The 16,275-nt window shown below is 33.7% G+C and overlaps 2 protein-coding genes across 2 annotated transcripts in view; both read left to right on the forward strand.

Moving 5' to 3' along the window:
• The window catches only part of LOC111055931 (sodium-dependent serotonin transporter), a 77,481-nt gene extending 69,163 nt beyond the window's left edge, over positions 1–8,318 (forward strand). The window contains exons 11-12 of the mRNA XM_039436596.1: positions 489–656; positions 3,220–8,318. Coding sequence (XP_039292530.1) covers positions 489–656; positions 3,220–3,303 — 252 coding nt within the window. The 3' untranslated portion in view covers positions 3,304–8,318. The remainder of the gene's footprint in view (positions 1–488; positions 657–3,219) is intronic.
• A 3,339-nt stretch (positions 8,319–11,657) lies between these two features.
• The window catches only part of LOC111052566 (diacylglycerol lipase-beta), a 60,912-nt gene continuing 56,294 nt past the window's right edge, over positions 11,658–16,275 (forward strand). The window contains exon 1 of the mRNA XM_039436135.1: positions 11,658–12,170. The gene's annotated coding sequence lies outside the window, so the exon portion shown is untranslated. The remainder of the gene's footprint in view (positions 12,171–16,275) is intronic.

Genomic DNA, 16,275 nt, shown 5'->3' on the forward strand with positions numbered 1-16,275 from the left:
ATATTTAAATTGCATATATTACAATAAATTATATGTACTACCCTTTTTTTAGAATACGGAAGACTTTTTATTTAGTTTGATTTGAACCTTTGTTTTGGGAGAAAGTTTTGGAAAATGATTAATTGAATGAATGAATGTTGTCTTATGTGCTTCAGGCGATCTTATAAAGTGTATTTTTCAAACGAAAAAATTGCAATAAGATGAAGAATGGAAATTATTGGATTGTGCTTCGTACAGATGATCATCGTGTTCTCGCTGATGAACAAGAAAATTACAATAAAATAAAGAACAAATATTATAGGACTGTGCATCGTGCAACTGTGTAGGTGATTTTTATATCCCCCTAATTAACGATAAAGATTGCCTTAAAATAGAGATCAAATAAATTGGATTGCTTTTTATGCTGGAAATTTTTGAGTTCTCGCTGATGAACGAAAAAAATTGCAATGAAATAAAAATCAAATATAATTTGATAATGTTTTGTGCAGGTAATTTTCGTGTTCTCGCTGATGGGCTACGAGGAAATGTTGGCGGGAGACTATGTCTACCCCTCGTGGAGCATCAGCGTCGGCTGGCTGTTGACCGCATCCTCCCTCACCTGCATTCCGGCCTACATTCTTTACAAATTCTGCATCACTCCCGGCTCTTTCTCTAAGGTAACCACTAACATTTACTCACTTCCCACACACATATGTACTGAGCCACTGAGTGTCCTGCAACTTTTCCTCACTTACAGATATGTTCTGAGGTACTGAGTCACAGAGTGTACTGTAAACTTCGTGAGTACTTCTTGCTGTTTTTGTTTTTGTACTTATCAAATCTGTTGAAAATTGTACCTATACTAACTTCCATTGAAAATGAGTACTCCACATAGATATGTACTGAGAATGTCCTGTAACTTTCGAAAGTACTATTTGGTGCCACATAGATATGTCCTTTAACTTTCAAGAGTACTATTTGGTGCTTTTTTTATTGTACTACTCATCAAGACTGTTGAAAAATTGTTCCTATAAAATCTTCCATTAAAGATATGTACGGTACTCCACACAGATATGTACTGAGAGTGTCCTGTAACTTTCGAGAGTACCTACTTCTTGGTGATTTTGTTGTTGTGCTCATCAAAATTATTCAAAAATTGTTCCTATAAAACCTCCAGTATCGCTGCGGCCACACAGAAAGCATCTGCGATCCTATTGGTATATCTATATCTTAGATTGATATATCTATGGTTATAAATACCTATAGGATCGCTTTTCGCTGATCTGTGTGTCCGAGGTAGAATAGAATAGGTACAGTTTATTCGTCATCGTATTCGCAAGAGAATCGTAATTTGAGTATAGTATTAATCAGAGTATTTATATTAATTTATTCATCACTATTAAATTTTATAAAACTTTTAAGTGAAAAAGCACTCACATTATTTGATGTGGCGACGTCCGTTTCGTGCTGGTATCGCACATTTTCAAGCCAAACAGGAACTGCAGTGTTTAAGGTTATGAGGGTGAAATTTGGTTGGGGTGGAGGGGAGTTTTGGTGGTTAATGGAGGAGTATTTAAATGAGTTTGTCAAACAGGGTGTGGGAGGAAAAGTTGATTTGGTCATTTAGAATATTGTTTGGCTGTTGTTTGGTGTGTTTGTATATTTCAAACTGTTCAGAAAATTATATTTAAATTATAATTAAATTTAATTGTATATTTCAAAAACAGAAAATTAAATGTACTAGAACAGTTTGAAATATACAAACACACCAAACAACAGCCAAACAATATTCTGCATGACCAAATCAACTTTTCCTCCCACACCCTGTTTGACAAACTCATTTAAATACTCCTCCATTAGCCACCAAAACTCCCCTCCACCCCAACCAAATTTCACCCTCATAATCTTAAACACTGCAGTTCCTGTTTGGCTTGAAAATGTGCGATACCAGCACGAAACGGACGTCGCCACATCAAATAATGTGAGTGCTTTTTCACTTAAAAGTTTTATAAAATTTAATAGTGATAATTATAGTGGAAACAAGATGGATAACCAACAACAAATTTATTCATGTTCATGTAACAAACAACATTGATGTGAAAACATTGGTGGATAAAACAATAGTATCACATTGTAACATCAAAATTTATTGAATTCATCACAGATTCAATCAGAGATTGCTGGATGTTGGTAGATGCGCATTAGATGCCATATTTGAATTGATAACAGAGCATATTGAGATCTGATTTTTTTCAAAATAAGAATTATTGTTTTCGTTGTATTGATAAGTACAGCATTACATTGATCTTAGTTCCCAAAAGTATTTTCTAGCAGGAGCTACGAATGATTTGTACATAGTTTGTTGAATCATGATAGACTGATGTTTGGCCTACTCATCTTATTTATTTATTTAATATTTATTTATTGGAAAATTATATACAAATCTTAATATAATTACGATGGAGGAGGAAAACAGGCTCAGCCCTAAACTGTCCACCCAAATATTGACATATAGACTAAATGTTCCAAAAATTGGTTTTTAACTTATAAAATTTGGATCCACATTATTTCGTTCAAAACTGTCATAGAAAAAACACAGTTTACTACATACAAACACAGATAAAAACAGGCTTAGCACTAAATTGTCCAACCAAATATTGACAAATAGATTACATATTCCAAAAATTAGTTAATTCTTCACTTCTATAATTTGGATCCATATTATTTCGTTCGAAACTGTAGTAGAAAAAACACACAGAATACTTACTGTGCAGTAGAAAATACATCCAAAATGATCGATTATCAAACGTCTACACAGCCCAATTCTACTGTAATACGGTTTCAAAATTAAAGTGGTTGATTTCACAATTTTTTGCATGTTGATAATTGACCTAAATAACTATTCTAATATTAACAGAGTTATGAAGATAACTGATTATAAGGTAATCGAATAATTATCCTACTTCTAATACTTTCCAAAAATAGAAGTGGTGGTTCTTTGTGGTGAACGCTCCTCCAATATCAACTCTTCTTTCATCTGGCCCTGACAGCACCCAGGTTTCACACCCATATAAAGGGGTTGGTGCAGCTATAGTTTTGTAAAATTTTAGCCTGGTGCTCTGGCTAGCATTATTCTTCAGATTTCTATGTATGGTAACACATATGTACCATATCGACTCTCAACATGAAAATATCATATTTTATTCATGTTTCCTAACTGGTTCTTCTTCATTCTTGCAGAGGTTATCGATCATCATGAAACCAGAGGAGATATCGGAAACAACAGCAATCAATGCCTCCTATGGAACTGGCACCCACGTTTGACGGGAGTGGTTGGTCTAACTTAGCAAGTTTATTTCTGCCTCTGTACGTAAACTCCATCGACAAATAATTTATTTTGAATAACTCAATATTTTGCAATTATATCAAATAGCACCAGGTTTTTCCAGGGTACACCTTACCACTTCTGTCCTCACGTACCTAAACATTTTGGATCAAACTTGTGTAGAGTACCTACTAATAGTGTGAGCATAAAATTTTTGAAACTCAAAGAACTTCTGAAGTAACTTGATGCTTTTTGATATCATCAATTGAGATTTTTTTCCACAAACCAAGAGGATCGGGTGTATACTTCCAACATAGAAATTTTATTAGTACCTTTCATTTTTGAAATCTCTTTCTCTGACAGCCTTCTGTTGAGAAAGAAAACTTTTGAAATGTGGGATTTCTAGGAAAAGTCATGAACTATCTCCTTCTCTAAACAAGTTTTTTTTAAATATCAGTTTATGGTAAATCATTATCCCATTGCTTCTATTCTATTAATATTTATTATTAATTTATTCCTGTTGATTCTCTCCCAATCATTAATTTGATATTGTTTTTGTGGAAATAAATAAATATTGGTTATGCACTCAGCAATCTATTTCCAATTCTCTATTTCTTTTATCAATATTTTTCAACAAAAACTTGTAGACTACTCCCGTTCTAGACAAGGAAGGTCAATTACTGTTATTATTGATTAGTTTCTTTTTGTTTCTTTTTTATTTTTTGGGAAAGGTTTGTGATTGCCAGGGGAATGTGAGTAGCTGAGAGAAAGATCTATATGAAGTTTGTAATTGAGTAAAAACTATTAGTGGGTTATGTTGGCTCTGCTACTATGTTAATTTTTAAAAAATAGTCGACTGGAAAATTTGGGTTTCCTGTTCCATTTTTGTAATCCAACCACATTGCAAGATAGACATTGCAAAGTATGCAATACTATGAAACTATGGCATAATTATAATAGCAAAGAATGTATTTTGACTTTGGCTTGAAAAAGAAGGTTAGAGAACATTATATTGAATAAGGTTCCAGTAATCTTCTTAAAAGGGGAAAAATTTAATATTTCCAGGCTGATTAATACCGTACATGAATTCATGAATTCGGATAAAATAATAGAAACTGGAAAGAATGTATTTTGACTTGAGCTTGAAGAAATATTTTAAAGAAGAATATCTTGAATAAGGTTCCATGAAAGCCTCTAAAAGGGGGAAAATTATTAATTTCAGGCTGATTAATTCATAAATTCTTTCTAATATTACTTGAAGTAGGTAATGGATGAAATAATAGAAACTGGAAAGAATATATTTTGACTTGAGCTTGAAAAATATTCAAGAGAAAAACATCTTGAATAAAGTTCCATACAAGCCTCTAAAAGGGAAAGAATTATTAATATCTGGTTGATTAATTCATGAATTCTTTCCAATATTACTTGAATTAATGGATAAAATAATAAAAACTAGGAAGATTGTATTTTGGCTTTGGCTTGAAAAAAAATGTTATATTGAATAAGATTCCAGCAAGCTTCTAAAAAGGGGAAAAATTAGTATTTCCAGGCTGATTATTTCATGAATTCTTTCCAATATTACTTGAAGTAATGGATGAAATAATAAAAACTGGGAAGAAAGAATTACCTTACCTAGTAAGTGAAAGAGCAGTACCGGTATCTCTTCTCTTTCAAAATAGGCAGTTCATATTTTTAACCCAATATTATATTTCTCTTGACAAAATCCATAGCACTCTGATCTAGTCCCACAATTCAAAAGTTTCCTGTACATTATTGTAATTAAACAACAAGATGAATATTTCAATAAATTTTTGAACCACCCGATTCTCATGTAAATTTTGTAGATAAATAAGGCGTTTTTATATAGCTGTGATGTGGCCCCCTTGTATATTTGTAGAAATGAATCAGCCAAACAATAATCTATCGTAAAAGCTTCTTGTCTCGTGAAATTCTAGTGTTAATATTCGAAAAAAATAAAGTCTGCCATTTATCTGCACAATAGATATGAAGCGATGTTGTGATGTTGTTATATATTATTGGATATTGATATTATGTATTTTAATATAATATAATAAACTTACAATCTCGGCTTGCTCTTCCCCATAGCATATATTAGTATTAGAATATCAATAACAAAACATGGAATATGATTGTTCTGTTATGTAGCACAATGGTTGTAGCTTTAAGTTGAGCTTTCTAATAAAATATGATAGATTGTTGTTCAATGATCTCCATTATAATATTTGAATTAGGCGATATGGTACAGTACTCATTAAATAATTGGTCTTGTACAAGAATATAATAACAAACGCTTATAGTTGATAATGTTCATATTGTAGACATCTTTGCTTAACCAATAATATAGAAAATTGATGTTGACATTTTATTTAACAATATTTTTGAGTTAAACTTTCTGAAAAAACTGCTGTAGTGACTATCAAATAAAATAACTTATCTAGAAACGTAGGCCACTTCGGTAACTATAAAATCTTACTCGATAATATAATATATTTATGTGGTCATATTATATTATATTGATGTGAAATATAAAGTGGGATAAGTGTGAGTGGGTGTAACAATATATTTATTGCAACATAATGATAGATGTTCAAATATAATATATTAATTTTGTAATGTAGATAGATATATACATCATTGCAAATAAAATCTAAAAGTTCCTAACAGCCAGGGAGCTTTTAAGTTTGATATTTGGACTTTTATAAGCAGTAAAATAGTGTTATATTATAGTCATGAATTTGAGATAAATTTATTGTTATAAAAATTCAGGGGTTATAATAAATAACTGTAATAACAATCGTCGTCAATAATTTTCAAGAATTTATTGAACGTGTATTGTATGCAGTTAACTAAGCTATTGTATCGGTTGTTTAACACCATAAATGTTTTATTGTGTCTACTATATACAGGTAATGTTAATCTATCAGTAGGATTGAAATTTATCATGAAGTAAATATCTACTGGAGTCGAGCATTAATCTTGATTAAGTGAATGTTTTACAAAGCTCATCCAGTAGTGATCTTAAAAATAATTATCGGAGTGAAATATAATTAACGTTTCATGCAGCCTACAGTACAACTAAATTTAAGAGAAATCCCGTCTCTCATCAATGGGAATACTGCTTCTCATGAATATCAAATTAGATTTTACATGAACATTATTTAATATGAGTCAGTGTTCTGCTTCTATTGTTGTTCTCATATAGCAGCACATATTATTACTCCAAGATGCTAATTCGTTGTATAGCTTCAACTTGATAGACCTATAAAGTTTAGATGAAAGCATTATTTGTGTATGTCCATCAATGATATTTGTGGGATCCGCAAGTTTGAGAGATTTACAAAGAAGGATTTTACAGCACAAAGGGTTTTTTGGATTATGTAGGGAAACTTGTAGAACCCACGTAAAAAATAGCTAATATTCCCAATTCCAATGGTACCAAAATCTCCAATTCCCCAGTAATCTGTAATCTGAACATAACAGATTAAATTTCCGTGTACTTCTAAATCTTTTTACCATTCACTTTTACAACTTCCTCCACGAGGTTATTCGTTTTATTCAATCTTTTTTCTTTTTAATCTTCGAAGATATGTTACACTTTCAAATGCTATAAAAATTGAGATTCTGTATTTTTGTCTTCATCAATTTTAAGCGATTCACACCTAACTGTCCGATCTACATGACATTTTCACTTACAATCTAAATAAATATTCAATGTCTATCTCATTGAAATGCTTCACATACATCATTATTCCTCATGGTCCATATAATTTTTGTGAAACTATTTTTTATATTGTAATACACGGAGATGTAACTAATGGTGGGTGTTATTGAATATATCTATGGATCATGTCATGTATGAAAATATATAGAGTTAGTTTCCTTCAATTCCATATAAATTTATTTTTACTCCAATAAAAAAATGGAAAATTTACCTTGGGCCTAACTGAGTACTTATTGTCATTATTACATCATTAGCCTAGACGTATAGTGCAGAAATCTATCAAATTCAAAATTTCAAATTCAAATAATCTCTATATTCATACAAGAAAAAATACATCAGCGGAGACAATATATGCATAATGAATATCCCCCACAAAGACGACAAGTCTAGTTTCACTACTGTATTTCATAAAAACATCTCAAAACACAAGAAATCATTATTTCATTATTATGATCATACACTTTTTTAAGTATTTTTCCTGTGTCCATAACTTATTTTAGTTTCATCCCAAGAAATCATTGGATTTTGTCAGAAAATTATTATTATCACTACATTCTTTCTGTCCATTAGAAATTACACGTAGCTATTTGAGACAACCCAGATCTATTAATTCATTTACTGCTAATTATTGTAGAATTTTTGTTACAGATGACAATATAGTTCGTTCTAGATGAGACCATAGAGGAAATATTGCATATGCTATCTCTTCTCTATGATGGAACAACCAAATAATTATTAACACCAATCCTGTATGCTGTATTCAAAAGTTAAATATTCTAGAATACAATAATCGGCTTGGTTTGAATAGACAACGAACAGTAAGCAGTGTTTGTTGAATATTTATAAGATGTTTTATATAAATGTGAGCTATTGATATGATATTATAATTAATATTATAGGGTGTCTAGAAAGTTACGTGCCTGGTTATCGTACATCAATAACAGCCATATTGATGTACGACTCGTTGTTCAATGTATATTAACTTCAATGTAAGACATAGTTTAGCTATATGTAACAATCAACAGTTATTAGTAAGTGATTGAATGTTAAAACAAAATCCATTAGGTATCATATTATGTGCTAGAAAGTGTGAAATTATTATCACAAATATAATTTTCACTGTGTTTCTGTAGTATTGATGTCAGTGAATAATTTGAAATTATTTTTGGTTATTATATTTACATGAATAACCAGTAAAGAATGGCACCTAACAATCATTAGCTTAGCTTAAGACATATGTCAAGAAAATATTATAACATTATTATTAATATTTATGTTCAATTTTATTGTATGAATCCTTTACATATAGATTGGTTGGAATCCGGTGGCTGCTGTGTATTTTACAATTATAAGGAAATTGAACACCATTGTTCAATAACTCATGGGAAAATAGTAAGGTGATCGGATAGCATGACCAAGCCTAACAAACATTATCAAACTAAGTATTATTTTCTTTTGTTTAAATGATTTTTCTTGCTTTTATTTCCCAGAATCCTCTAACATGATAGTAAAAATATAAATAAATCCGTAATAAAAGATATAAATGGCAAGGAAGCACGTATAAAATCAACAAAGAAGTATGAGTCTTCGTGATTTTTCGATGTGGAAATTGTGATTTCTATACGATACGCTTTTCTACACCTGTATCTTTATTTTATCATTCGATTTAGAAACTGTGACATAAAATGCATTAAGATACCATCTAGTATTAATGTCCCAAAAAGCTTAAAACTAAACCTACGTAAAACTTTTCATACCATGAAATCTCATACACTTTTGACTTTCATTTAATGATTTGAATTTCACCTATTCATGATAGAACTTTGAAGGGATTTGATTTCCTACACATTAGATTCCATGAATTGATTCACTGGTGCGTCTGTATTCGTTTTCTCATAGATTAATGATTTATTTTCTATTGAAAATTAATCCTATCCGAAGAAATGAAATTCATATCAAATTTGATCGCATAGGATGGATATTGGATAGCATATACTTTTCCACTCATCGTTTCTACTAGTGTAGGCTATATTACAAATAATTCTATCTTAGCACAGAGAAACGACATTACACATAATTCTATATTATAAAATTTTAGCATAATATAAACAGAATTCGTTTGTCCCTGATTTTAGTCAGTGCTCATCACAGACAATCGATAGCGTATCATCCATCAAGAAACGTGTATCACGGAGATAAGATACAGAACATTTTCTAATGAGGACTTCCTTTGCGTAAGTCGTTTCCGTAGGATTTCCCTTTCTCTTGAGTGAGTGAGTGACAGAGAAACCGCTATAGGTGTGAGGGAAACAGAGAAACTTTCTTATCACATTCAACAAGTGTGATAAACTTGGCGCTCGTGTCCACTCTCTGGTACACTTCTATAACTATTTATACTGATCATGTATATCTATTTATAACATTGGTCAATATAGTTATTGAAGTCCAGTTCTGTTCTGTATAGGTATACCATGAGTTATAGCTCTCTCCTCCCTCCATCTTTGCATCCGAACATTTCTTCCGGCTTTCATAATCTCCATTATCAACCACTTCTGGTGAGTCACATCTCATGGAATGGGGTTAGTGTCGACCTGCGTTCACATGAGATTGGTTCAACAGGTGCTGAACGACTTCCTTTCCAGTCTAGCTATATCTGGGCTTCCCCAATTACAAGTCATCTTTGATTGTTGTAGCGTTTAAACCTAGTATACTTGTAAATTCGCCACTCCTCCACTATCTTGTCTTTCAATACAGATTGCTGGTTAGAGGATAGGCCGGTGAATTGCTTCTTGATTAGTCATCAGGGTCAAAATTCACTGGAAAAACAAATTCATGTGGATGTGCCAAATTAAAGCTGATCGGATAAATCTCCACATTTCTATGATGTAAGACATTTAAACTGGTTTCCCACACAACAGTGACAGTGAACAGTGAAAATATAATTCCCATAGATTGTAATTGGACTATTCCCATCTACTCCGGCCAAGCGAGTATGAATAATCCCATTATAACTTGTGAGAATTATATTTTCACTGTATACTAACCCTGTTGTGTGGGAATCCAGTTTAACGCACGAGCTATAACCACCTTGATAATGTATCGAAGTATTTTGAGTTTATAGTGTGAACCATTAATAAGATAGGGCCTAATACGTTACTCATGGAAAATGTTATCTATCAATGTTGCTCTGTTATCACTAAGTTATATTATTGATGAATCTAGAGAGACCAATGAGAATAAATGGTAGGCTATGGTACCCAATATTATAAAAGGGCTTATTTGAATTTCAATGTTCATTGAAGCTCTGCCCTAATAAACGTCAATCTACTAAGATTCAGTTTCAGTTTTTTAGGTCTTCGCCACAGTCAATAGACCGGGGTTTGTCAATCACAGCCAATCGGGGAATTCAGCATGGACTCTTCAGTGATTGAAATAGATGGGGAACACTGGAGTCACTGAATTATTTTACTTAAAAGTTCTCGGAGAATGGAGTGGTCAGTGATCAGGGACATTGACGTCATCAGCAAATATAAATTCAAAACTTTGGAGTTATCTTTCGGTTAGTCATACCCTCAGCAGCAGAGCAAAAATATTTATCGGTAGAAGTCAAGAAGTGAGTGTACAGTCTCTAAAACTTTAAGGTTTTTAACGCATGCGACAGTGCAAATTAAATTGAAAAATAATCCAACAGATTCATATTTCGATGCGTTTTGCAAATTCTCTCATTTTCCTATGTAATCTATGAATCCAATGGTAACAGGAGAGATCTCAGTGTGAGGTGGATGGAGATATAGTTTTAGGTGAGCTCCAAGCCACCGGGAAGCGAACAAGGTCCGTATTACATTAGGACACCAAAAGACAAAACAATGGTGTCTTAGTGGTATCCGGGCTGGTGTCCCGAGTGAAAAACCTATGTTCGAACGCCAAAATCTGGTATACTTTAATAGTGTGATGAGCGAAATAATAATTATTGCACTTATCACACAACCTTTAAATGCCCCCTACACATTCAGACACCAATCTGGGTCGCCAGTTGAGCACCACTGCACCAGAGCCAGAGACCTACCAGTGATGTACGTGACCAGGATGGGACACAGTGGTGTCCGTGACCAGGATGGGACAAAGTGGCGTCCGGGACAGAATGGAACACCGCGGTGTCCCAGTCCCATCGGTGGCCGGGCTGGCGACCCGAGACACCAACCGGCCGCTAAAATCTAGTGTCTCTATTGAAAAGAAGAACTGAGCTCCGTGACTCGGACACCTGGTGGTGTTCCAAATGGTGTCCTTTTGCAAAAAGAGGCGTCCGCATGATAGCGGCTTTTTCAGTGGTCACCCGTCCAACGGGAGTGCTGCAAGCACGTCAAATGTCAACCGAAATTATTGTTTACTCGGTAGATATGCCTGACCATTACTGATTTTACTAGCAGAAGGCACTCATAACCACATCTGTACAGCTTTTAACTGATAATAATTTATAGAAAATTAAGGATAAATGAAAACGTTCTTCATAAACTATAGAATTCCGTATCTTGCTGGGCTTCCTGTCAGAAGCGCTGCTACTTCCCAGTGCAAGAGAAATTTGCAGCTGTTATGTTGGCTGCACTACACAAGAGAAAGGTTGCTTCTGCCACGGTAATCTCCCACCACAATCTACCAACACAACAACACACACTTGTCCCTCTACTTTGACAGTCGCGTCGGTTTGTAATCTTCACAAGTTCTTGTTGATTTTGTTGTGCGTCAGTTAATTATACATGTGGATTTCTATCCAGACAATAAAATAACAGTGATCGGTCTAGCCTGGGATACGTAAGTGCAGTTTGCTAACTCTCAAAGATGTACCAAGTTGAAAACTTCCACTGTGCGCTTATGTAAACTTTCTTCAACACGGATTTGTAAAGTTTACTGAACCTTCGCTCCACTGGAACAGCTGACTGCTCCAGGATCCTGGAGTGTACATGAAGAGTTTAATTTGCTCATGAACTTGTGTTGTATGGGATACTTATGGCCTATTTATTCGTGCTAGTAATTTCTGGTTGAAGTTTGAAAGTTACCTCGGAGATTGTGATATGTTGCTGTCAGTGCTTCAAAACCGATTCATGTGATTGAATCCAATATTTGAAGGTATGTTGGGACTTCAATTATTATTTATCACTCTTTCATGTCTGTGTTGAATGAAGTTGTGCTCTAATCAATCATAAAGATTCATGGCTAGTGTAGATGTTTCTGTAGTAGAGAAGGCTAGTACTGTACCCTTCACATTCCAGAGTTTGAGGTTAATATTCACATGGTGACAATAACAAACTGTCAACTGCGATTTTTACACAAAAATAATTTTAATCTTACATGCCAATGTAACACCTCCACTTTCGGGATCAATAATAATCAGGATCATAAATATTATTTTATATACTTGACAGTTTGACATACCTGGTAGTCTACTGGATACTTTCCAACATGATTGTATAAAATAAGTGGACCTTAGCTTAGAGTAAATACGAAGTAAGAAGTGTATAGTGGGTTTTTCATATGTACCGCAACATATTCATATACGGTAATTCATCAGCGAATATAGGGGTGCCCACCTCCATCAAGCTCAATGACGCACCCCCACTATATAAGGTCTATACCAAATTCTAGTACCAATCACCCATAAATAAGGCACCCACAAAAAACCATCAGTCGTGTTATCACTGCTGACTTTATTTTGAGACCCCCCAACCCCCAAGAATTGTTTTTGAACTTCCCCTCCCCCAAGAATTTCAATAATGCAGTCTGCGTCTTCGCCCCTCCCCCTGTGAACACCCCTGAGTGATATATATGTAATGTTGCATGTGTTATGGTGGACCCACTGATGAAGAGTTTAAATAGTTTACAGTAATCGCCTCTGTACATCAATTTTACCATCAGATATTTCTCATCATGTATGATAGCTTTTGTAGGCTATTCAAAAAGGATTGATTTCTAAAAAATCAAAAACAATATAGTACAGGTGTTATTGTATCAATAGTACCTACCGTACTGGCTTTATTTACTCGCTTGATATCAGCTACCTGTTGGCTCAAGTCTTTTAGAATGGGAATCACTTTGCGTGCACTTGTTGATTGTAAAAACAAATCTATAGCCCACATGTGGTTTGTTGGTGTTACAATATGGAACTTGACATGGTTTTTATTTATGGAATAAGGTACCGTATTATTGAATCAATCGCCGAACAGAAAGTGGTATAGCAGGGGATTCCCCTTTTTGGGAACCCCCAGATTTGATTTTGAGCCCCCCAAGAATTTCAAGGACGCAGCTTGCGTCCAACAACATCCCCCCCACCAGTGGTCACCCCTGATAATAGCAGACTATTGTACCGTAAGTTACCAACCAGTAATGAATTTTTGTGTTTGATTTTCGATAATAAATCACGGTTATGGTGATGAGTTTCCAATTAACTGGTATGATATTCATTCTTGATTAGGTAGTTTTATCATCCACATGATAGAATGATACAGTTCAAGATCACTGGATCTATATTCTATTTTGGGCTCTGGTGCATTCTACCAAGTTTATAATCGTCAAACTTCCAAACTCAAAACGAAAATTACCTATCCACCACTTTGGATCAGATAACTGAACTATAGAAAATAGCCACAATTGATTACAGCTTTGGTTATGATAGCTTCTGTGCTCAGATATAATCAATAGAGCTATTAAAAAGTCTGCTGGGTTGAAGGTCGCATAAAAAGTGGATTAAATTATTGATGGCATTTCTATCCATTCTATCAATTCACCAAAAACTGTTTCGGAGTTTTAATGACTTTTTGCACTTGTTTTTTCATTTCATATTTTCATTTTTATGGGGTATTGACACGACTTGATGCGTCTGTTGTTATTAGCTTCTACCGTTACTCCATTTTTATGGTAGCCTTGAGAGAGGTTTTCTTAAGACTCAATTTTATTTGGCTATTTTATTTTGTTGTAAAGTATGATTTATTTCCTCTTGATAAACACAATAAATGTCATAATGTATGTTATTAAATGTGCGATCTCTATGAGATATAAAGTATACAGATTGATGAAGTGATGGATGAAACAAACAATTCAGTTAATTGGAGTTTCGTACATTAGTTTAAACTTTCTGCTGCTATTGGAAGCGGTAATTTGTCGATATATAAATTGAACTGTAATAATGGAAATGAACAATTGAATTTAATTTTACATACGTTATATGCGGTAGTTCAACTTATGAAGGTGGCAGCTGTTATGTATAGTAGTCATATTCCTATGAATTTCATAATAAATCATTGATAATACTTATTTACTTGATACTTGTTTTCATCCCACTGGAAACGTGGACGCGTCGCGGTCGTCATTCTGCAGAAATTCCTCCACAGAGTAGAATGGCCTGGTTGTCAGGTAGCTCTTCTGGGCTTTCCTGAATTTGTCCTGTCCCTCTATGTACTAGTATAATAATAATAATATTGAGTGACCTGGCTGGCTCAGGCCTGGTCAGAGTTTTCAGGTAGCACCTTATGAATTTCAGGGCCACTGACATGACCTAACTACTGTTGATAATTATTGTAGCGATCTACAAACTGCAGTACAATAAACAAATGATTTCATTTGAATAACTATCATGAGCCTTCAGCTAGTTTGAATAGTAGGACGACAGGAGTGTAGATAATCAATTAAAATGCAAAGGGACCCTGAATATCTTCGCGGGGGGTCACATTGATCTATTCTATCGTCACCTGCTATGAGAACCTCTTCTGCTATTGTGAGATTCACTTAAATGTGTCAGAATTAGTTGAATGGAAAGTGTTTATATTATTTATAAGTGATGCTGACAAATATATCGAAAAGTATGAGTAGGTTTTTATACTTGAAACTTCTTCTCTCGACGCCATTTCAATCAACTTTCAGCGGAAATTTGATACATCAAGGGTATATTTCAACTTTTAGGCTTCAAATGCGGGAATGGTTCCGAGGCCTTCTTATGTAACATTATTTGACATTGGATTGTCTGGAATATGTGACCAAATGATCTAAAGACATTCCGATTATGGAAATTAATTTCAAGATCGAACATCTGAATATGTGCTGGTCAAGTATTTTACAAAGCTTGTTTTAGTTGGCGAGATTTGCACACTAAATTCATGGTCCACGATTATCTGGGAAAACCAGTGATCGAGAATTCCGGAACCTTTACACTAAAGTGTTTTTTTAAACGTCTTCCCATAAAGATCTGTTTTAGAAGGTTTTAATTGAGTATTGAGAAATGGTTACATATTTTATAGTTAGGAAGCTCATTAATTAACTCAGCTTATTAAACCTATAGCTCCTACAAGACAGGAACAGGTAAGACCTAAGATTCAATTTATCACAACATATTAAATATCATGGCATAAAGTATCAAGGTCAAGAGTACAAGATTTAGCAGGTAGATGTGTTCATTTATTACTCAGGTGAATTATGATGCCCATTAAATTGCCCATAAATTTTCTCAGTAATTGATCTTGACTTTTTGACGTGATCTGATGCAATTGCGTTTTTTAAATGTAATGATAGAGACACTCTTTATATCTATGTATCTTAGTGCTAAGGATATTTACCTCCTTTTTCTTTGATGTTCGTTCATTATATTCGTTTCGAATAAGCGAGTAAAAGTACCACATGATTGCTTTTAAATTAATTACAAACGATATTTCAATCTGTAAAACAAATTTCATCGTAAATTTTCATGTTGTCTATTCTACAATTTATTGTAGGTGGTTACTATTGAATTGGTTACCGAAATTATTGATTGCATAATCAGTAAACTTATGAAATTCGGATAATATTTACTGATTTGTATTGATAACTGAAAAAAGTCAGAACTTCTGAATCCTTCCTCATCTCTCAAGATAGGGAAACATGGGACAATAATAGAAACTTATTTTTGAACTCTCAAACGACAAAAATGACATTCGTTTTCGTTTCTTTAGGCTCTGGTGATAGAGAATTTGTATGTGTATGTGTGTGAGATAGAGAGAAAGAGCGTCCGAATCTGCTCCATTCATAACTTTCCTATCCTATCAATAATCTTGTGATAAATGCAAATTAATTACATTTGAGCTCAAGATCATCAACGTTTATTTCATTAAAACTTGATTTCTTGGGCGAAGATAATAAATTTGCAATTACCCCAATGACATTTCATTAAAGTACCAACTCTGATGTCATAGCACACGTGGTTTGCAGG

This window comes from Nilaparvata lugens, chromosome 10 (assembly GCF_014356525.2).
Source record: "Nilaparvata lugens isolate BPH chromosome 10, ASM1435652v1, whole genome shotgun sequence".
NCBI classification, from domain to species: domain Eukaryota; kingdom Metazoa; phylum Arthropoda; class Insecta; order Hemiptera; family Delphacidae; genus Nilaparvata; species Nilaparvata lugens.